This window comes from Anolis sagrei, chromosome 1 (assembly GCF_037176765.1).
Source record: "Anolis sagrei isolate rAnoSag1 chromosome 1, rAnoSag1.mat, whole genome shotgun sequence".
NCBI classification, from domain to species: domain Eukaryota; kingdom Metazoa; phylum Chordata; class Lepidosauria; order Squamata; family Dactyloidae; genus Anolis; species Anolis sagrei.
Window position 1 is genome coordinate 291975723 of NC_090021.1, and position 19053 is coordinate 291994775.

Sequence of the window (19053 nt, forward strand, 5' to 3'; positions counted from 1 at the left end):
ATCGGGATATAAAAGTTTTAAATAAATTAAATTAAATAAATAATAAATAAGTGCACGTATGGCTGCACCAACTGTCCTTCCTCCTCCTCTCTGGCTGGGTAGGGAGGAAGGAAAAGAAGTCAGTGGTGGCTGTCTGAGCATGGAGAAAGCGGGCATGGGGGGAGGTGGAGGGGAAAGGACAGGTGTGTGGAGGAGAGCTCTGGCTAGTGGGCAAGTGGCTGAGGAGGGGCTCCGGCATCTCTTACTGAGGATGTGTGAGCTGGCTGGCTGCAGTAAGAGAGAGAGAGAGAGCAAAAGAGGTGTTGGTGTGTCTCCTCGGAGAGCCCTCACAGGCAGTCACCACCACATTCCTTTCCTTCACAGCTACTTAGACAGAGATGCAACCTTGCTTCTCCCCTCTCAAAGGGGCAACATTTGCACCAACAGCCTGTGGGTGCTTGCACTTCATCCTCCTCCTCTATGCACATGCTCATTTAGTCATTTGTTCCTTCCTTTGGCTGGCACACTTTCTCACAAAACCTCCTTCCTCCTACTTTAAACAATTTTGTTCACATACTCTCTCCGCAGCTGCCATATGTTTAAAGGAGGGAGGAGGTAGGGCTAGCAAGGCAGGTAGGCAGCCCATGCACCCTCAGCAAGAGACAAAGTGATGGAACAATATGTGGCCACAGAGCCTCTCCTCAGCCACTCACCCACCAGCCTCTGAGGATGCTTTCTCCACCACACATCCCAATTTTGGCTCCTTCCCCAAGCTGTGCTTGTGAGGAAAGGGTGACCCTGATGCCCTGTGTGCCCCTGGAGCAGGAGGAGGAAGGAAGTGTGGCGCCCCTCAATCAATGCTTCAACTGCACTCAGAAAAAGAAAAGAAAAAGAAAAGAAAAACCAACCTGTTTATCAAGCCTTGTAATTTTTTGTTTTTTACATATTAGAAAAAAATTGGGTGGAAAGAACTATTGTTTCATTTATTAATATATATACATTATATATAATATATAGTATACAAACATTTCTTAATTATAATAATATATAAACATTGAATCAAATAAACAATGTTATATTGCTGCATTGTTTGAGTATTTGGGTTACATCTCAGAAATCAAAACAAAGAGCCCCCCCCCCCCTCTTTTCTGACTTGAAGGCCATAACGCCCTTGGTAAAAAATAATGAGGGAGAGTTCCAAATATGCAATTTATAAAGTGACTTGCATTGCTGAAGGAAATGAAATAGCTATTGTTTGCAGAATATTTAAGAAGGCTCAGCTGTGCACATGCAATTATTTAAACATTTGCAAAGAGTTTCAACAAAAGGAAGCTAATGGGTACAAACTGATGCACAGAGACGTTCTCATAAAATCAACTGAAATTAAAGGGATAATCTCAATAGCTTCTTGAAGACATAGTGAAAAGACACTGCCTAAATAGCAAGCCCATTTTAGGCCACTTCTCAAAAGCCTATGTGTGAATGCTTCTGGATGGCATAGAGCATCTTGCTGTTCAACAGAGCATCACTTTCTCAGTTGAGCATCCAGTGGTATAGCTTCCTGTAAATCTATGAGTATAGACTATTCATTGCTGAAACACTGTATTAAATAAAGGCAGTGAACCCATTTGCCCTAATTACTCTAAACGCATCAAATCCCTTCAGATCTTGGAAACTAAGTAAGGTTACCTCTGGTTAGATACAAGTGAAGACCTATCTTTTCTGGCTGGCGTACCCAGACAGTTTTAATGATGAATTTTAAACTCCACTGTATGCCTAATTATTGTTTTGTGTGTTTCAATATAATCATTTTACAGAGTGTTTTAAAATGATTATGTGTTGTTTATGTTTTACTAATGCTGTAACCTGCCTTGAGCTGTGAGGAGAGGTGGACAAAAATATAACATTATTATTATTATTATTATTATTATTATTATTATTATTACTACTATTATTATTATTTAATGGGAAACCACCAAGAATACCAACTGCTGTTGGCTATATTTCAGAAAAAAGGAGCTGTCAGAACCACCCCTAGTCTTTGTTTAAACAATCCCCATGCTCTCAGAAATCAAAAGGTGATTGTGACACACATACTGTATGGTGAACCCATTCAGTGCATTTTAAAGAGAAAAACCATATCTAGTCTTTAGAGCATTATGACATCATTAAACCTTTTCAAGATCTAAATTTGCTTACCTTTCTTTTCACTGGTCCTAAACGTGTTGTTTTAGCATCCTGTGCTTTGTACGTCAGCCACAAACTACTGGCTACATGCTGCACAAAACAAACAGAATCGCCATACTTTATTTCAGGAACTCCCATGCCCTCAATATCTCGTTTGTGAATGGACTCCAGTTTTTCCTTCACATCACAGAAGAAGAAAACATAAAATAATGTTAGAATATCAGATTTACATGAATTAGGTCGCGTTATGACTTTTGTTAAAGTAATTCTAAATGTACCAAGAAGAATAAAGAGATAAGTCTATGTAAAATGTTTTACTTGTGTTGGCAGTGCAGCTCAGATAACAGCCTGCATGCAGTGCACACAGAAAAACAAAGGTCATGAACACTTAAAGCAATTTTATAGGGAACTCTCCAGGAAGATGAACATTTTGACAAGTACCATGACAAATGCTTCTGCATCATGTTGGATGACAAAATAATTAATACTAACAACAAAATTTACCATTAGTGGAAAGGTACAAATTTTTAATCAGGTCACTAGTTTAGAGGGTGAGAGTGCTGTCAATGTCATTTATCTGGATTTTAGAAAAGCAGTTGAGAAGACTCCCCATATTATTTGTGTTCGAAAATTGACTAAATATGGAATAGACAGACACCGGAAAACCATGCTCAATCATCATCAATAGTTGAACTTCAAAGTGGAAGGAGATCTCGATATGAAATACTACAGGGATCTGTCCTAGGCCATTACATTTTTATTAGTGTCTTAGATAAAGGGGTAGAGGCAATCCTTATCAAGTTTACAAGTGATACAAAACTAGGAGTGGAGGCCAACACATTGGAAGATAGGAACACAACTCAAGGGAATCTTGATAAACAATAATATTGAGCAGAAATTAATTAAAAAATGCAAAAAGACAAATGGAATTTCCAAAATGAGATTCAAGTTAGCTTTTAACAATAAGGCAATGATTAACAATAAGACATTAATTTCTTTATGAAGTACCCCTTTGATATGACTTACCTTTGATGCTCTAAAACAAAATGAAGTTGTCTTTGTGTCAGCCTTTTCTCTGTCTAATAAGACTAAACCCAAGTCTTCAGTCAGGGCCAAAAACTGTCCTGTTGTAATGTGTCGAAGACGAAAGGGCTGTGCCCAACGTATGTTACTTCCACTCCAGCTTAAATTGATAGAATGTGTTAGGTTTATGGTTCATATAGGCAAATTGAAAATATTTATGCCATGATCAAATCAAAATTAAATACTTTCAGGATCCACTGATTAATATAAAAGAAAACTAAATGAATGCTTAATTTTCTCACTAAAATGGATGAATGTTGAACTTCTCAGGCTAACTCTTCAATAATTTCAACAGTTCTTTTCTACAGTTAGAGGTTAAATGAAATAAAAATTAATTATTTTACATGTGAAGATCCCCTTTTTCTGCTACAATCATTACCCTCCCACTCAGTTCCTTATTGGGTCATCTGAATACAGGCACTCCCCAAATTACAAACAAGATAGATTCTGTACATTTGTTCTTAAGTTGAATTTGTGTGTAAGTTAGTACAGGAACATTTTTACATGTAACTCCATATATGTGTGTGTGTGTGTGAGTGTGTGTATACATGTAACTCCATGTGTGTGTGTGTATATAACATAGGGAAGGGTTAATACCTCTGTGGGTTTGTTTTTCTGTCTGTGCCCCTGTTCAGAAGATTTCACCTCCCTTTCTGTCCTTGTGAGAATTGGATTTTGAAAAAAATTGGCTGTTGTGGAAACAAGGGTTGGTGAGAAAGCTTCAGTTGGGACACCTTTCCCCCATTAGAACTTTTTCAGGAGTGAATTTCTCACACTTCCTGTTGTCTCACCCCCCCCCCCATTCTTAACTATGAGTCATTTGTAAGTCCGATGTTTGTAACTCGGGGACTGCCTGTATTGACATTTCCACCTTGTAGTATTACTAAATTCATTTATTACTACATATAGTTTTTGCTGTAATGCTGAAGTACTTGAGCCTTCTTAAGTAACAACAGATGTTCTGTTCCAAAAAACAAAGATCAAAATACCTTATTCTAAGTGGTTCCACTCTCCATAGAGACCTTGCCCGGACACCAGCTCCTCCTGATTCATAAAATAGCCTTCTGCAAAGATTTTTACAGATAAAAAACAGATTTTGCAAATAGTTCCATTACATTATGTAAACCCGAACTCCAGTTTCAGCAAAAGCAGTGGAACTTTATTATTCATGACCAGGCCCGTAGCCAGGATTTCAATTTGGGGGGGGGGGCTGAGTTTGTTTCGGGGGGGGGGCTGAGTCTGAGTGAAAGAGGGTCTACCCTAGCAAACCTTTTGTATCGTTACCCCAATACCCCCATGCATATGGGATATATTGAGCATGGTGATCAGATCATGATATGAATAAACATAACAGTTTAAATAATGCACCAGTAAGGCCTTTTCGCGAACCACTATGAGAATTTCGGGGAGGGGCTGAAGCCCCTCAAGCCCCCCCCCCCCCCAGCTACATGCCTGTTCATGACCAAGTGTAATATTGCAATGAATGAATTTTCAAAGTGATAAATGTAAAGTGCTACATCAAGGCTCAAAAAATGAAAATACAAAAATATAGGATGGGTGGCACCTGGCTTAAAAGCAATACCTATGAAAAGGATCTAAGGGTCTTAATAGGCCACACATTAAATGTGAGTCAATAATGTGATGCAGTGGCTAAAATGCAGGATTATATATATATATAAAAGGTAAAGGTTGTCCCCTGACATTAAGTCCAGTAATGTCTGACTCTGGGGTGTGATGCTCATCTCCATTTCTAGGCCAAAGAACCGGCGTCGTCCATAGACACCTCCAAGGTCATATGGCCAGCATGACTGCATGGAGCGCCATTACCTTCCCGATGAAGCGATACCTATTGATCTACTCACATTTGCATGTTTTCGAACTGCTAGGTTGGCAGAAGCTAGGGCTGACAGCGGAAGCTCATGCCGCTCCCGGAATCAAACCTGCGACCTTTCGGTCAACAAGCTCAGCAGCTCAGCGCTTTAACCCACTGCGCCACCAGGGGCAGGATTATAGAAGACACAATATATTCTATATATATTTACAGCTTAACACAAAATGATACAATTATAATGAGTGCAGCAAGCAGTGACCAAAAATTCAGTATTATAAAACACCCAGCACACTATATCCTATACATGCGCAGCCTAACACCAAATGATACAATTATAATTAGTGCAGCAATCAGTGAACAAAAACTATAATGATTCCAGCTGCATTTAACATTTTTAAGTAGCACTCTACTGGCATATGGTTTTGGGTAGATGCTTAGTTAAGCCTAACTTCGATACATCAGCTGTCATAACTTGTCAAGATTCCTGGAAAATCTATACATTGTGACCTTGAGTAAATATATTTGCTGGGGAAGGCAGCAATAGGTTCAGTGGCGGACCTGGAGAATATAAAACCTTTTCTTTTTTTTCTGTGGAATGGTGAGGCTCAGCTAGGGAGCAAGTGACAAGTAACATTTGCCACGCACAAGTAGTATAGTGGTGGTAGCAGCAACCTGAGAAGGAGAATTCCAGCCCTTATGTATTACCTAGGAAAGATCGAAAGAGGAAGCAGTGCCAATTTGAGTTTTGGCAGGGGACCTATGTGGACCATTAATATGATATCAGATCATTTTCATGCCTTAAATGTTGCACAGCCCTGAGGCAAATTAATTTGGATTGTACTCAGCTTATTTGTGCTAGTATAGACAGGGCCTGAAACATTTTCGCATTTTTAATGCAAGTTACTTGTAGGCAACTGTATATTATTATATTTTTTGTGGGCTGTAAATATGTCAATGACAATCTTTTCTTTTCTTCCACATTCTACATCCCAGATATAACTATGATAGGAGTTTGAGCCATTTCCCTTGTAAAGTGACATTCTGAAATGTCACTGGACAAATAGACTCTCATTGCCTTTAAAGAAGGGTTTTCAAAGGATAACAGTGTAAAATTTAGAACATGAACAATATATGAAATGTAAAATAACTTACTTATGTGGAGAATCATTCTGTTCTGTCGATGGGATTGTCAAACACTCATCGTGGCCATGAAACAAACGTAATACATGCCCACCAAGTAGGTATCCTAGTAATGGAGATTCATGCCAGTTAGTTTTTGGAAAATGTTAAAAGTAATTACTTGTGAATGTAAACAACTGAATGTTGCTTTTTGCATCTAAAGATATAATTACTGTAGTAGCTAAAACTTTCAAGATGTCACCATAAACAATTGCTTAGCTGAAACAGCATAAACATTTCAATAAACAATCAATATAAAAGAAGGGAAGAGAAGGATGTAACTGAGAGCTCCCAACTACTCATTCTTTTTTTCTGTAAACATTATAAGCCATCATTTATGATGTCTGAATACTATTACTGTCTACTTCAGGCCCATGACCAGCCTATAACACCAATACTTACTTCATTGATGGAGCTGTTGTAAGAATTTACAACAAATACTTTCAACACTCTATACTGACATTTAAATGCTAAGTATGATCATTTGACAACAATGATGATGTGACTGCATCCACAGATGGTGACTACATAGGAAAAAGATCTTCAGGCCATGGTATATAGCTCAATGAAAATATTGAAGCAACGTGCATTAACAAATTCTACTCAAGAGACCATTTGTAAAAGAACTGGAGATAAACCTGCCAGTAATGTAAACACACATATGCATGTCTGTTATGCAGATTTAGAGCACTAATGTATAGTTCCAATCAGCCCACTTCAAAAAATATCTCATATATATTGCTAGAAAAGATTAAGAAAAGAGCAATCAACATTCTTTACAAGGAAAGCTTAGATTATTTGTTGAATATTTGTTGAAGATAAGGGGATTCTTGTAATAGAACTAATCAAATAAAACATACTGATAGGAAATTTGTGACACACAAAAACATATGAAATAGAAAATAAAACGATTGTCTTAATATCTTCTTGCGGACTTACTGGAGGAATTTGGTTTGCTGCTAGGTGAAGAAAGAGCCTAGTCTATACAGAAATTTGGTTTGATCTGGCACTGATCTCCTTGTGTTTTTGTACTGAACTCAGTGACAGCAGAAACACCCTTTATATTCATTTAAAGAGAGGGGTTCAAGATGGAAAATCTTTGAGAAACTCAGTATTTATTATTTGAGAGTGTGAAATGCAAAACCTCTAAAAAAGTTAATAAAGGGTCTTTTGATTATAGAACTATAAGGGGGGTAGAGAGATGGAAAATAATAGGGCATAGAATCAAGGAATTTTGATCCTCTTGATCAGGCTAGGGAACAAGAACAGCAACAACAGCAACATAATAGATTCAGAAACCAAATGAATCCTACCGTAAAGCAGGGAGAGGCTGCTGCTATAGGCATCAGATTTGGGATGTCACTAAAGGACAATAAGGTATCTGCCACATTTGGTTGCCTTAAATCCCTAAATAATCTGCTAAATTTAGAGCACTGGGTACCTTGATTTGAACGACAGGGAATTACATTTGTTGCTCTGCCTCAGGCAGCATAATGTTTCAGGCTGCCCAAAAGCCTGCTTCTGGGATTTTCTCTCTCATTGATTTAAGAATATTCATGGTGCTCTTTTCAAATATGCGAAAGACAAGCTGTTCTAATCTATTCTTCTTTGCCCTGCTATGCCCTATTATTTTCCATCTCTCTACTCCCCCTTATAGTTCTATAATCAAAAGATCCTGGTGTGTTCTTCTTTGAACTTTTAGCCTGATATGACTGATGCCTTGTTAAACCTCTGTGCTGTTCATAATTATAACACCATTAAGGTTCTGTTGCCAAGCAATGGTACCAGCTGAGAAATTTGCTTGCATTTCCTTCCCCTTTTATTCTTCTTCTCCATTTGCACACACTGATTTTGAAAGTGCTACTTAAATGTCATGCATTGGTATGTAAAGTGCAAAAGCCATTGTGTACCACCCACAAATCTTCCCACTGTTCACAGGTTAGTGGTTTCACCAAAAAATGTAGTACTTATGTCAAAAACAACTCAGCAAAGGGGCTTTGAAATATGGGTTACATAAATTGAACATTATAGTGGACACAGTGCCCAATATTGAAAGAAGAGCTTGGAAGTAGCAAATAGCATTTAATATAGTTACTTTCCATTCATTAATATTGGGAGTAACAAGGGTATATCAACATTTCAAAAGCAATATAAAGAATAGGACTAAAGTTATATGTGGAATAAATATTGCTTTGTAAAAGGCAGAAAAGTGCATATTCATGCTAGAAATAATACATATTGTTTTTCATTGTTGTAACTGTGAAGTTCTGGTTTTGCCTTCTCTTCCTTTGCTTCCGTCTCCCCTGTTTATAGGCTTTCCCAATAGTGTAGACCTTCCTTTGTATTAGTTTCTGGGTGGAGTTTAAAACACCCCTCAGAGGCCTGTCTCAGTTGGTTTGTTCCATTTCCCCACAGAGCTCTTTGCTGGACTCCTCCTTTTTTCTGAAGTAGAGCCTTAGAGGCCTGGATATTGTCTGGAATCTTAGGCCTAGCTGTCCAAACACGCATTCTTAGCCTTTTCTTATGCTGCTGCATTTAGTAGTATTTTATACCAGCAGTCCAAAGGATAACAGCAGCTTTTGGCCAGCCAAGCTTCATGGGAAAGAAGATTAAGGCAGTTTATAACCATCGCTTTGGCACAATAGACAAAGTAGACTTTCAAAGACCCCAGAAAAATGCTTGCAAGCAGCAAGTTCTCATTTTGTTATGCATTTTTTAAGTTATTCTATGATAGTCCAGGGTGGAGTTAATCCTTTATTCATCTTGTTTCAGTAAACTCATTTGGTTATCTTTTCATCTTGCCTTAAAGTGCCTCTGTCTGATTAGGGTCTTAATCTTAACAGAAGGTATCATATAGCCCCCGAGTAAAGCCAGACAATATAGTCTTCCCAAAGGCTTGGGCGTGCCATCACAGCAACACTATAAAAAGTAGTAGTACTGAATTACTTTTAAATAGAGGTTTTTGAAGCTTTAGCTACCAGAAACCCGAATATAAAAGAAAGTACTTTGAAAACATGCCTCACATTTTCTTTTCAAAGGAGCAAAATGACATGTTGACTTTTCAGATTTATACAAAAATGGGATAATTATTCTCAGTATAACTCAGCTATGCCATAGACTCCATCTCCACTTTGCCCCCACTCTGGGCAAATAAGCAGATGTGTGTATTACTCTGGCCTGATAACTGGGAGAAAGAAAATATATAAATCGGTCACTGGAAGTCCCACCTTAAGGACACTGGAAATCCAAGCAACACCAATGCCTCCACTACATTAAGATATTTTAGAACATTTGTATTTTGGAGATGGAATTCATTATACAAAATTACACACTCTATACTAGTTTTAACTAGAGTTGTGATAACAATTTGACAAACCTTCTTCAATGCTACTTCCTGAACAAGTCGGATGCACATTCCACAAAGTTTGCATAAAGGAGGCATCCACTTGTATGTTTCCATATGCTACAGACAGATGCTGAAAAAGAAAGACAAATTCATCAAGAACAAAAGAAATATTAATACATCTTAATTTCTCATAATAAGTACAAATAGGGCTGGCACAAATTTTTCTTGTAAAAAAGTCAATCCCATTCGGTATTAAAGATACAAAACTTGCCACAATTATCCTCAACAGCAGCCTTGCATTTGCTTTTTCATGGCCACTTTGCATTATTAAAGCCTTGTCCTTGTTTTAATATTCTGACCGTCTATTAATTTCCTTTATACATTTCTACCAGTGGGAACTTAGCTGCTCCATTTTCCTACTTCATATTCAGACAATCCTTTCTGCCAACGATTCTCCCAGCACTCTTCTAATTTATTTGGGCAGGAGCGGAAGATGCCACCCATGGGTTTTATGTGTCTGCTAGCATAGTACTGGCTATTCTACTCCAACCATCACATTTTGAAAGCATGATAATTGTGCTTAAACTTAGTTGCCATAGCCAAATGCAACACACTATGAATGAACTGTGAAACTGTAATCTGCTCTTGTGTAAATCCTTTTGCTAGCTAGGAATGTCACTTGGATTTGGGCCACTGTTATGAAAACAAACCTTAATTTACTTGTAAAAGAAGGTACATACATACAGAATCATGCTTCAAGGAACCTCCTGATTTAAAACAGGAGGCTCCCTATTTCCTCATTTTCCTCATTTTTCTCAGCAGGAAATTAGAACGGTTTTATTGCCATCATACTCTGGTGAATTGCAATGAGGTGAAGCCCTGTGCTCCAAGAATGTTGCCTATTTCTGCACTCAGAGATTAATGGAGTATTTTACAATTTCAATTGCATTGTATTAAGAACAGTCTGATTACAGTTTTATAAGAAACATGCAGTTTATAACTGGAAAAAAGTAAAATAGAACTGACATTATGTAACATCCCCATATGAACATGACAACTATCATGGAAATTTATTTGATCCTTACCAGGTATCTTTCAGAAGACACACTAACCAGGATAAGATCATCTCCAATCCGCACTTTTTCTCCTTCAGATCTTTGTTTAGAAGCAGGATGTATAGTCCACCAGCATGCTTCACCTACATTATGCATAGATTAGTTCTCACATTTGCAACCAACACATATTTCTCAGATTACTCACAAAATAATTGCAAAATTGGAAATAATCATTTTTATGAAGTTGCATCCAGTAACTACTTCAGTTCTATCTTATTGTCTCTTCCTATATTGAATTTATTTTGGAAAATACAGTTGCCCTGAAGGCAAAGCAGCTAAGCAACAACTTCCATTTGTCATCTGGCACCCTTGCATGTTGCCATTACAATAATAGCATTGTTGTTTTTCCTTAATATTTTAAAGGCTGTATAGACAAGCTCAAAATGCATATGCTGTAACTTTGAACAGAAAACATGGTCTGTGGTGAAAACAATCATTTTTGAAGACAAAATGATATTTCTGTATATTTCTGAATACTGTTTCCTGTACAGAATTTGTTTTGTCCAAAAAACCCACCTCATCAATAACTCCCCCCCCCCAAAAAAAAACCATCAATAAATTTTGTGTAGATTAAGTCTCAAACTCCACCCCTTTGGATAAGCCACTTCAGGGACAGAGTGAGGATAGGGGCCAGCCCCCATAGTTAGGGAGTAGAAGGATGTGTTTAAGAATTTTAATAATAGTCTTTAAATATTTTGCCTGTTAATAGTAAAGAAACATAAACAAAACAAAAGAAAGATGTCATAGCTATAGGGAAAGGAAAAGTCAGATTCTGGGCATGACTCCTATGGCAATTATATTTTTCAGTAGTCTCAAGGCAAGACTTGCTGCCTTGGAGAAAAGAAAAAGAGAATTGCTTCTCCTTCTGCATTGCCTTTTACTCATGGTTATCTGAGGCCACAAAGCTGCTCAGTTCAGAGTTACATATAGTTGCGACCTGAAGGATTGTGACCAACATGACTATATAACTTGACAATTTTCTCATTTCCTTTCTCCTACTGCAATAAACAGATGAGCACTTCCAACTAGGGATTTACAATGAAATTGTGGATGCGTAGCTGTAGTGAATGGACACTAAAAGCAGCTCATGCACATATGGTTGAACTAAAAACTGCTATTTGGACAGGTTTCCCAATACAGGTAAACGGTTTGCTCTATTTAGTGATCCTAGGTGAAATAGATGCATTCATTTTAAAATGCCTAACTGTAAGTAATGAAAATAAATACATATCCTCCTTGGCAGAACAAATGTATTTAGGACTGAATACTACATATGGCTACATTACTTTTACTGCACAGGAGTTATGCGTGTTTTAAAAAGTGAAAATTACGTTTTCATGCACAGTGAGGTTTTGCTTTCTTTGTTGTGTGCAATAAAGTATTATTCTGTCTATGTAAATAAAGACAAGTTGAAAGAATTCATCTATAAATTATATTAATGCTTGTCTAATTATTTTGCAATTCATGTCTTTTGTTACAGAAATTATTCTGTATATTGATAATAAAAATAATGATCAGTGATATTTGATGGCTTCCTTTTCAGTAAGAGTAATGTTACTCTGGGTTTTCATCCAAGGTACTCTATTTTAGAGAAAGTGTCAACACGTTATACAGTTCATTTAAGGTTTGGTATTATTTATTTATTTATTTATTTGCAGTATTTATATATCACTTTTCTCATCCCTGGGGGAACTCAAAATGGTTTACACGGAAATAACTGCAAAATTCAATACCTTACATACATAAACCAAAACTCAAATCAACAACATATAACTAGCATAAAATCAATAATAACTAGCATGAAATCAAATTCAAATTAAGGTAGTGCTAATTCCTGGTCACACTGGAAGGAAAACCACCAACCAGCACCGAAAGAAATGAGATCACATGCCAAAGAATAAGTATACCCAACCATACTGATGCAGCCCACCAAATCTGTTTTAAGCCTGCGATGGGCTAAATAAACATCTTGTTTTTTTCAGTCCCGGGCAGTCACTAAAAGCCATCATGAAATATTGTACATAGCATTTAATTTTAGTTCCAGTTTTGGGAAAAACACAGGATATAAGTAAAAATGGAAAAAAGTAATACAAATAAAACTAACAACAATATACTGGCCAACACATATTTTGGTGCCTCAAATGTTAGATGGGTTTCTGGGTATATTTGATTTGCTGATTCCAAAAAAGGGCACCAGATTTTGTCTATCAGCTCTAGTTTTTAAGATACAGAACATGTGTCATATGCCAGTATTCATGTGCTCACCCGTAAGAAATCAGGCTAACCATATCGAAGAGCTGATGTGTTTTTTTCTGAATCAGCAACAAAATAATGCCAGAAACAGGTCGTGGCCGCATCTCCATCTACGAACCCACACGCTCACTCCGATCATCTGGGGAGGCCCTGCTCGTGATCCCACCCACGTCGCAAGCGCGTTTGGTGGGGACACGGGACAGGGCCTTCTCTGTGGCGGCCCCCCGACTTTTGAATGCCCTCCCAAAAGATCTCCGACAGGCCCCTACTTTAGCAGTTTTCAGAAGGAACCTAAAAACCTGGCTGTTCCGATGTGCCTTCCCAGATTAGGAATTTCCCCCTTCCCAAGTCCTAGAAGCACCTTAGCACAACCGATGTTACTGCACACCACACCTTTTAATCCATGTTCCTCCTGCCATCTCAGCATTTTAACCTCTGTACCCCATTGCGCCGGCCAAACCAGTTTTAATTGTGTCCTGAGGTAGTTATTGTTGTTATTTTGCTTGATTGTTTTGATTTGCTTTGTTTATTATTGTGTTATGTTCTATTGTATTGTGTTTTGAGGCTCTGGCCTGTGTAAGCCGCATCGAGTCCTGCGGGAGATGCTAGCGGGGTACAAATAAAGTTAATAATAATTAATAATAATAAACCCCAAGATTTTTTTGTTGGCCTGTGTAATATGACAGATATTGAAGGTCTGCTAAAAATTAATAGCAGATTATACATACCTGCTGCGTTCTCTTGTAACCCCACATCAAATGCAAGTTTATCCGTCTGAGATCTTGATGTAGTCAAACAAGTCAAATACTGAAAAAAATGAAGGTTATTAGAAACATTGAAATAAAGTTAAGTAAATCATTAGATAATACTGGATAGGAATCTGGAAACAGTTGAGGAAAACTTAATCCTGTCTGCCATATCGCTTTGCAGTTAGAGATCACATTCCTCCTCATTTTAAATGTATAGAGATCAGTGCAGGAATTAGCATTCCTATACTTATTGCCTATCACTAGACTGATTTAAGGGAAATCTAGACTGAGACATTACTTTTAATTCACTTATTTTGAAATCCTAGTCATATTTTGGGGTGGGTAGAATCAGTGAATTGAATATATAAAAATTGTACTGCAGCAAAGCTGCAAATTTCATAGGACAGCATTATCTATGACCAGGTTGTCAGCAATAAATGAAGCTTACAAATGTTATGTAGTAACAGAGTTGCTATGAAATCATAAATTATCTAAAATCATGTCATTGGTTCTAAATAATATCAACCAGCTTTTGTCTCCTCTGTAGGTGACATGGATTACGAGGAATCCAGTTATTCTATTTTATCAAGAGGCAATGGACAAAACTAGCTGTGAATATTACTTGGCTAAGAAAACACTATGAAAATCATGGGGTTACCATAAATTGACAGGTGACTTGAACGTGCACACACACATGCAACTCCAGCATTGTATTTTACCTGTCAAAACTGATTTGGGGTGGAAAGGAGAAACGGTAACAAAATATTCACACAAAGATATGGAAGGAAAGATGACAGTTTAAGTAATTTTCTATCTTAGAAATATAAACACAAAGACTTATGCAAACAAGATAATGTGGAAGAAGGAACCTTTTAACCCAATCTCTCTTTTTGATGTTGCTTAGCATGCGATAGGTCAGTGGTTCTTAACCTGTGGGTCTCCAGGAGTTTTGGCCTACAACTCCCAGAAATCCAAGCCAGTTATTAGGATTTTAACATCTGACGACCCACAGGTTGAGAACCACTGCCATAGGCCCTATCTTCCTATCTCCCATTAGGTGCATGTCTCGTAATAAATAAAATGGCTTACCATTCCACTGAATGAATGATGAAGCAGGATAGCATGGCCGTACAGTAATGTCCTATGACCACCACCTTGAGCAGCCTATAGAAAATGTGATAGAAATCTTACTACTTATAAAGACTAAAATAGAAAAAAAATCCTTAATATTAACTCATTAACCTAACAACTAAATATAATGTATATTTTTATACAACTATTAAAACAGGCTTAACTGAGGCTCCTTGTATACTGCCATATAATGCAGATTATCAAATCAGATAATCCACATTATCTGCTTTTAAATGGATTAGCTGAGTCTACACTGCCATATAATCGAGTTCAAAGTAGGTAATTTGGAATGTAGAAAGGGCCTGTGGTGTTCGAGGGTGGGAGCAGAAACTGCATACATTCACAGTGGAACAAAAATACTCATATTTGCATCTATTTATGTAAAGATTATGCAGTGCTTACAGAGTAGCATCGATATTTGACAATGATCTGCTTCATGCTTCAAATTAAGGCAAAGCGCTGCCATGTCAACTAATAAGGGACTGTTCTGGAAAAAAACATTCCTTATACTCCTGAGAGAATAGAAATTTAAAATGCAGGTAGCAGAACAACTGAATGTTGCATCATAACAATGAAATCTGCCTAGAAAAAAGTGGCAAGTCTGTAACATTCAAAGATGGGAGCATGTAACAATAAAACTTACCGTCTCAAATTAGCCAATCCTAGAATTACATTACCATATAGATTGACTCTGAGACTCAATCTACACTACCATATCATCCAGATTATCAAAGCAGATAATCCACATTATCTGCTTTGAATTGGATTATATGAGTCTACACTGCAATGTAATCCAGTTCAAAGCATATGATCTGGATTTTATAGGCAGTGTAGATGGGGCCTTAGAGCTAGGGGAGGATTCTTAACCAAGACAGAAGAATCATCAAAACTGGTGGCACTAAAGGAGAGAGAGTCTGACATTCAAACTGTAGAGGGTAGCACAGTCAGAAGAAGCTTTATACTGTACTACTATTTCAAGACATGCTCAGAAAATGTATGATGTTCTTAGGAACTACTGGGATACTGTCATGTATTCATCATGATTTCCACAACAAATGATTGTATACGGATGTAATATGAATGTCTTGTAATATAACTATGGTCCATTGTAACAGTGATAACTGTTTTCAGTGATGGAGCTGAAGCACAACAGAGATGAGTTCAGCATCTATAGTAGTATAAAGAGTAAGGAATCTTTGCCATGGTGCTAAGGACTACAGTTCAAGATGTATAAAGGTTGTATGGAGTGTTTCTGAATGTATAATGGAATAGGCAAAAATGTCTATGGCTTATGAAAATGGCTAATGAAGATCAACAAATTGATTAGAGGATTTATTGATTAATCTAAGATTGGGGAATTGAGTGCGGGATTTGAAGCAAGTAATGTCATTAAATGAAGAAATGTGATTATATAATATTTCTTAAAGGGCCAGAACTAAAAAACCATCAGACAGTGAGTGAGATCTGTAGATTAATTAGATTAGATTGGTTTTTATGTTTGTTCATTAGTTTTGCTTTTGTATATAGTTTTTGTATATTGGTTTGACATGGCAGTTTTGTTAGCTGTTGTAGGTTAGAGTTTTATATTAAGAAACATGCTGGTTTTGTGTGTTTGATGTAATTTGTTTAGTTGCAAATGTCTTTGTTTGTATGATGGTACATTTGTCTCATTGAATAATTTTTTTAAAATGTATAAAATCAAGCCTCTGCAGGCCTGTGTAATTCATATCCCGAAACCCATTATTTATTTATTTATTTAGGATATATATATATATATGGAACCCCCAGTGGCGCAGTGGATTAAAGCACTGAGCTGCTGAACTTGCTGATAGAAAGGTCACAGGTTCAAATCCGAGGAGCAGCGTGAGCTCCCGCTGTTAACCCCAGCTTCTGCCAACCTAGCATATATTTGAAAACATGCAAATGTGAGTAGATCAATAGATACCGCTCCAGCAGGAAGGTAATAAAAATGGTCCTCCATGCAGTCATGCCAGCCATATGACCTTGGAGGTGTCTATGGACAACACCGACTCTTAGGCTTAGAAATGGAGATGAGCACCAACCCCCAGAGTCAGACACGACTGGACTTAATGTCAGGGGAAAACCTTTACATACTGTGTGTGTGTGTGTGTGTGTAATAGCGTCAGACTGCAAGCTTTTGGATGTATTTCTTACCTTTCTTATAAACTTTCCAGAAGCATTAAAAAACAAAACAAAACATACATTATAAGAATGAGCTTCTGAAGAAACATTATAAACAATGAACATGCTGCTCATGGGATTCAGATTCATAAAATGTTTTTAAACAAGATAAATTTAAGCAGTATATTTTATTTTTAGTGTACAACCATAGGTTATTGCTATATGAGTTCACTCCCCAAAGATCATTAAAAAAAACTTTACAAAACTACACTGTTGACCTGAACTAACAAACACTGATGGAAATATATGGCCAACAAAATACTGAAAGTTGTTATTACTAGGGGTGTGCACAACGCCCAAAACCTGTATCATTTTCTGTTCCATTTTCAGCTTTTCTCCATTCCTCCATTCTGTTTTCTGGGAAATTCCCAAAATAGGGAGGGGAGTACCATTTTTGTTCTGGTAAGATTCAGTCCATTGGCACCAATGGGGAAAATTTAGAGGTTTGTTTTTAGGCCTATCAGGATGAAACTTGCCTAACTTGTAGACTACATTGACAACTGCAAGCCTGCCAAGTTTCAGAATGTTTCACCAAATCCAATGATTATTGGGAATTTTTTACTTTTTATCATAACTTTTTTTTAAAAAAACCCACAAGGAAGGGTTCTGGGAACTGAAGTCCTAACCAGCGTGCACCACAAGAGGGGAGGAGAATGGACACAGTCAACCAGGCCTCTGATTGATTGAAAAAGAAACATGAGAAACAGATAGAGAGAGAGAAACCTGAACTCCCATCAATGCCCACACCATACAAAGAGAGTTCCCAGTGGGGCTCTCTCTGGAGGAGAGGCCTAGGGAAGCCTTTCCCACCTTTTTTCTCTCTTTCTCACTCTCTTTCCAGCCTTATTTGCCTCAAGCAGGTGCTCCATTGAGGGGGGCTGGGCTTTGGGAAGGCTGCTGGGAAAGAAAGAAGAGGAAGATTGCCACCACCAGATACCTGCTCTTGCCTGATTTATGAGGCCGCCCACACACCACAGCCTCTGACTCAGATAGTGTGTCGCTCAGCCCCATCGCCCCCCATTAGCAGAAAGATCCAGCTACTCATGATCCATTCTGGTTAAAGCTTTAGCTGAGTCTTGCCTGGTTTGTCTTCAGCAATCCTGCTGCTGGATTGACAGATTTTCCCCAATTGCCAAACGGAATTCTGCATATCCCTAGTTGTTACTGCTTGATGTGTTTTTTCCTGACAAATGTATAATTTGTATCAAAAAAATTATTTCACACCTTTCTATCACTCTATATGCTGGACTATAGTATTATCTAATAAAAATCTTTGAAATCCTAGCAATACATTAAGAGGAATCATATGTTTAATCTTATGAGTTCAAGTGTACAGCTAAGGACACAACCCATACAATCAGCTTCATGTACAGATCTCCACACAAATGTTCCAATTACATGTTCAATTCACAAAAGAAACCCAAGTTGATACTTTAACTGACACCTCTTTATAAAAGCCGTTTTCTTTAATGCTACAATGCTAGTTTATAGAGACAATTTTGTTCAAAATGAGTATGCCCAGAAGCACTGAGAGACAACATGATTTTGAGTGCTAGACTTTCTCTGGAGATCAGGATTCGAATCCCCACTCAACCAGGAAAACATCCTGGCTGACTTTGGTATGTCACATTTCTCTTTCTAAGAAAAAGACAAATCTAAAACCTCCTCTGGACAAAACGTTATAAGAAAATCCAGTGGTAAATTTGCTTTAGGGTCAGCATAAGTCAGAAATTATTTAATGAAACACAATAACAACCAGGCACACTCAATTGAAAAAGCAAAATATAAATGTTTATGTGGTTGGCAACTGTACTGTCAAATCATTTTTTGATAATATGTACAAAACAATCTTTTCCCTCTCTCTCCATATCACTGCATGTTTTGATTTGGAAACTTCTAGGCAATATATCCTGAAGACAGAAAACTCCCCAAAAGATCCATAGTAATCATAGGAAAAGAGAACTCTAGTGGATGTCCTTTTAACAAAAGGGATCTATA

At 37.4% G+C, this 19053-nt stretch overlaps 1 protein-coding gene across 1 annotated transcript in view; it reads right to left on the bottom strand.

The window, feature by feature from the left end:
* Window positions 1-19053, bottom strand: part of RYR3 (ryanodine receptor 3) — a 326090-nt gene that overhangs the window by 210857 nt on the left and 96180 nt on the right. The window contains exons 4-11 of the mRNA XM_060760068.2: window positions 14812-14886; window positions 13702-13780; window positions 10691-10803; window positions 9636-9735; window positions 6233-6326; window positions 4239-4313; window positions 3193-3349; window positions 2179-2343 (exon numbers count right to left, since the gene is read on the bottom strand). Coding sequence (XP_060616051.2) covers window positions 2179-2343; window positions 3193-3349; window positions 4239-4313; window positions 6233-6326; window positions 9636-9735; window positions 10691-10803; window positions 13702-13780; window positions 14812-14886 — 858 coding nt within the window. The remainder of the gene's footprint in view (window positions 1-2178; window positions 2344-3192; window positions 3350-4238; window positions 4314-6232; window positions 6327-9635; window positions 9736-10690; window positions 10804-13701; window positions 13781-14811; window positions 14887-19053) is intronic.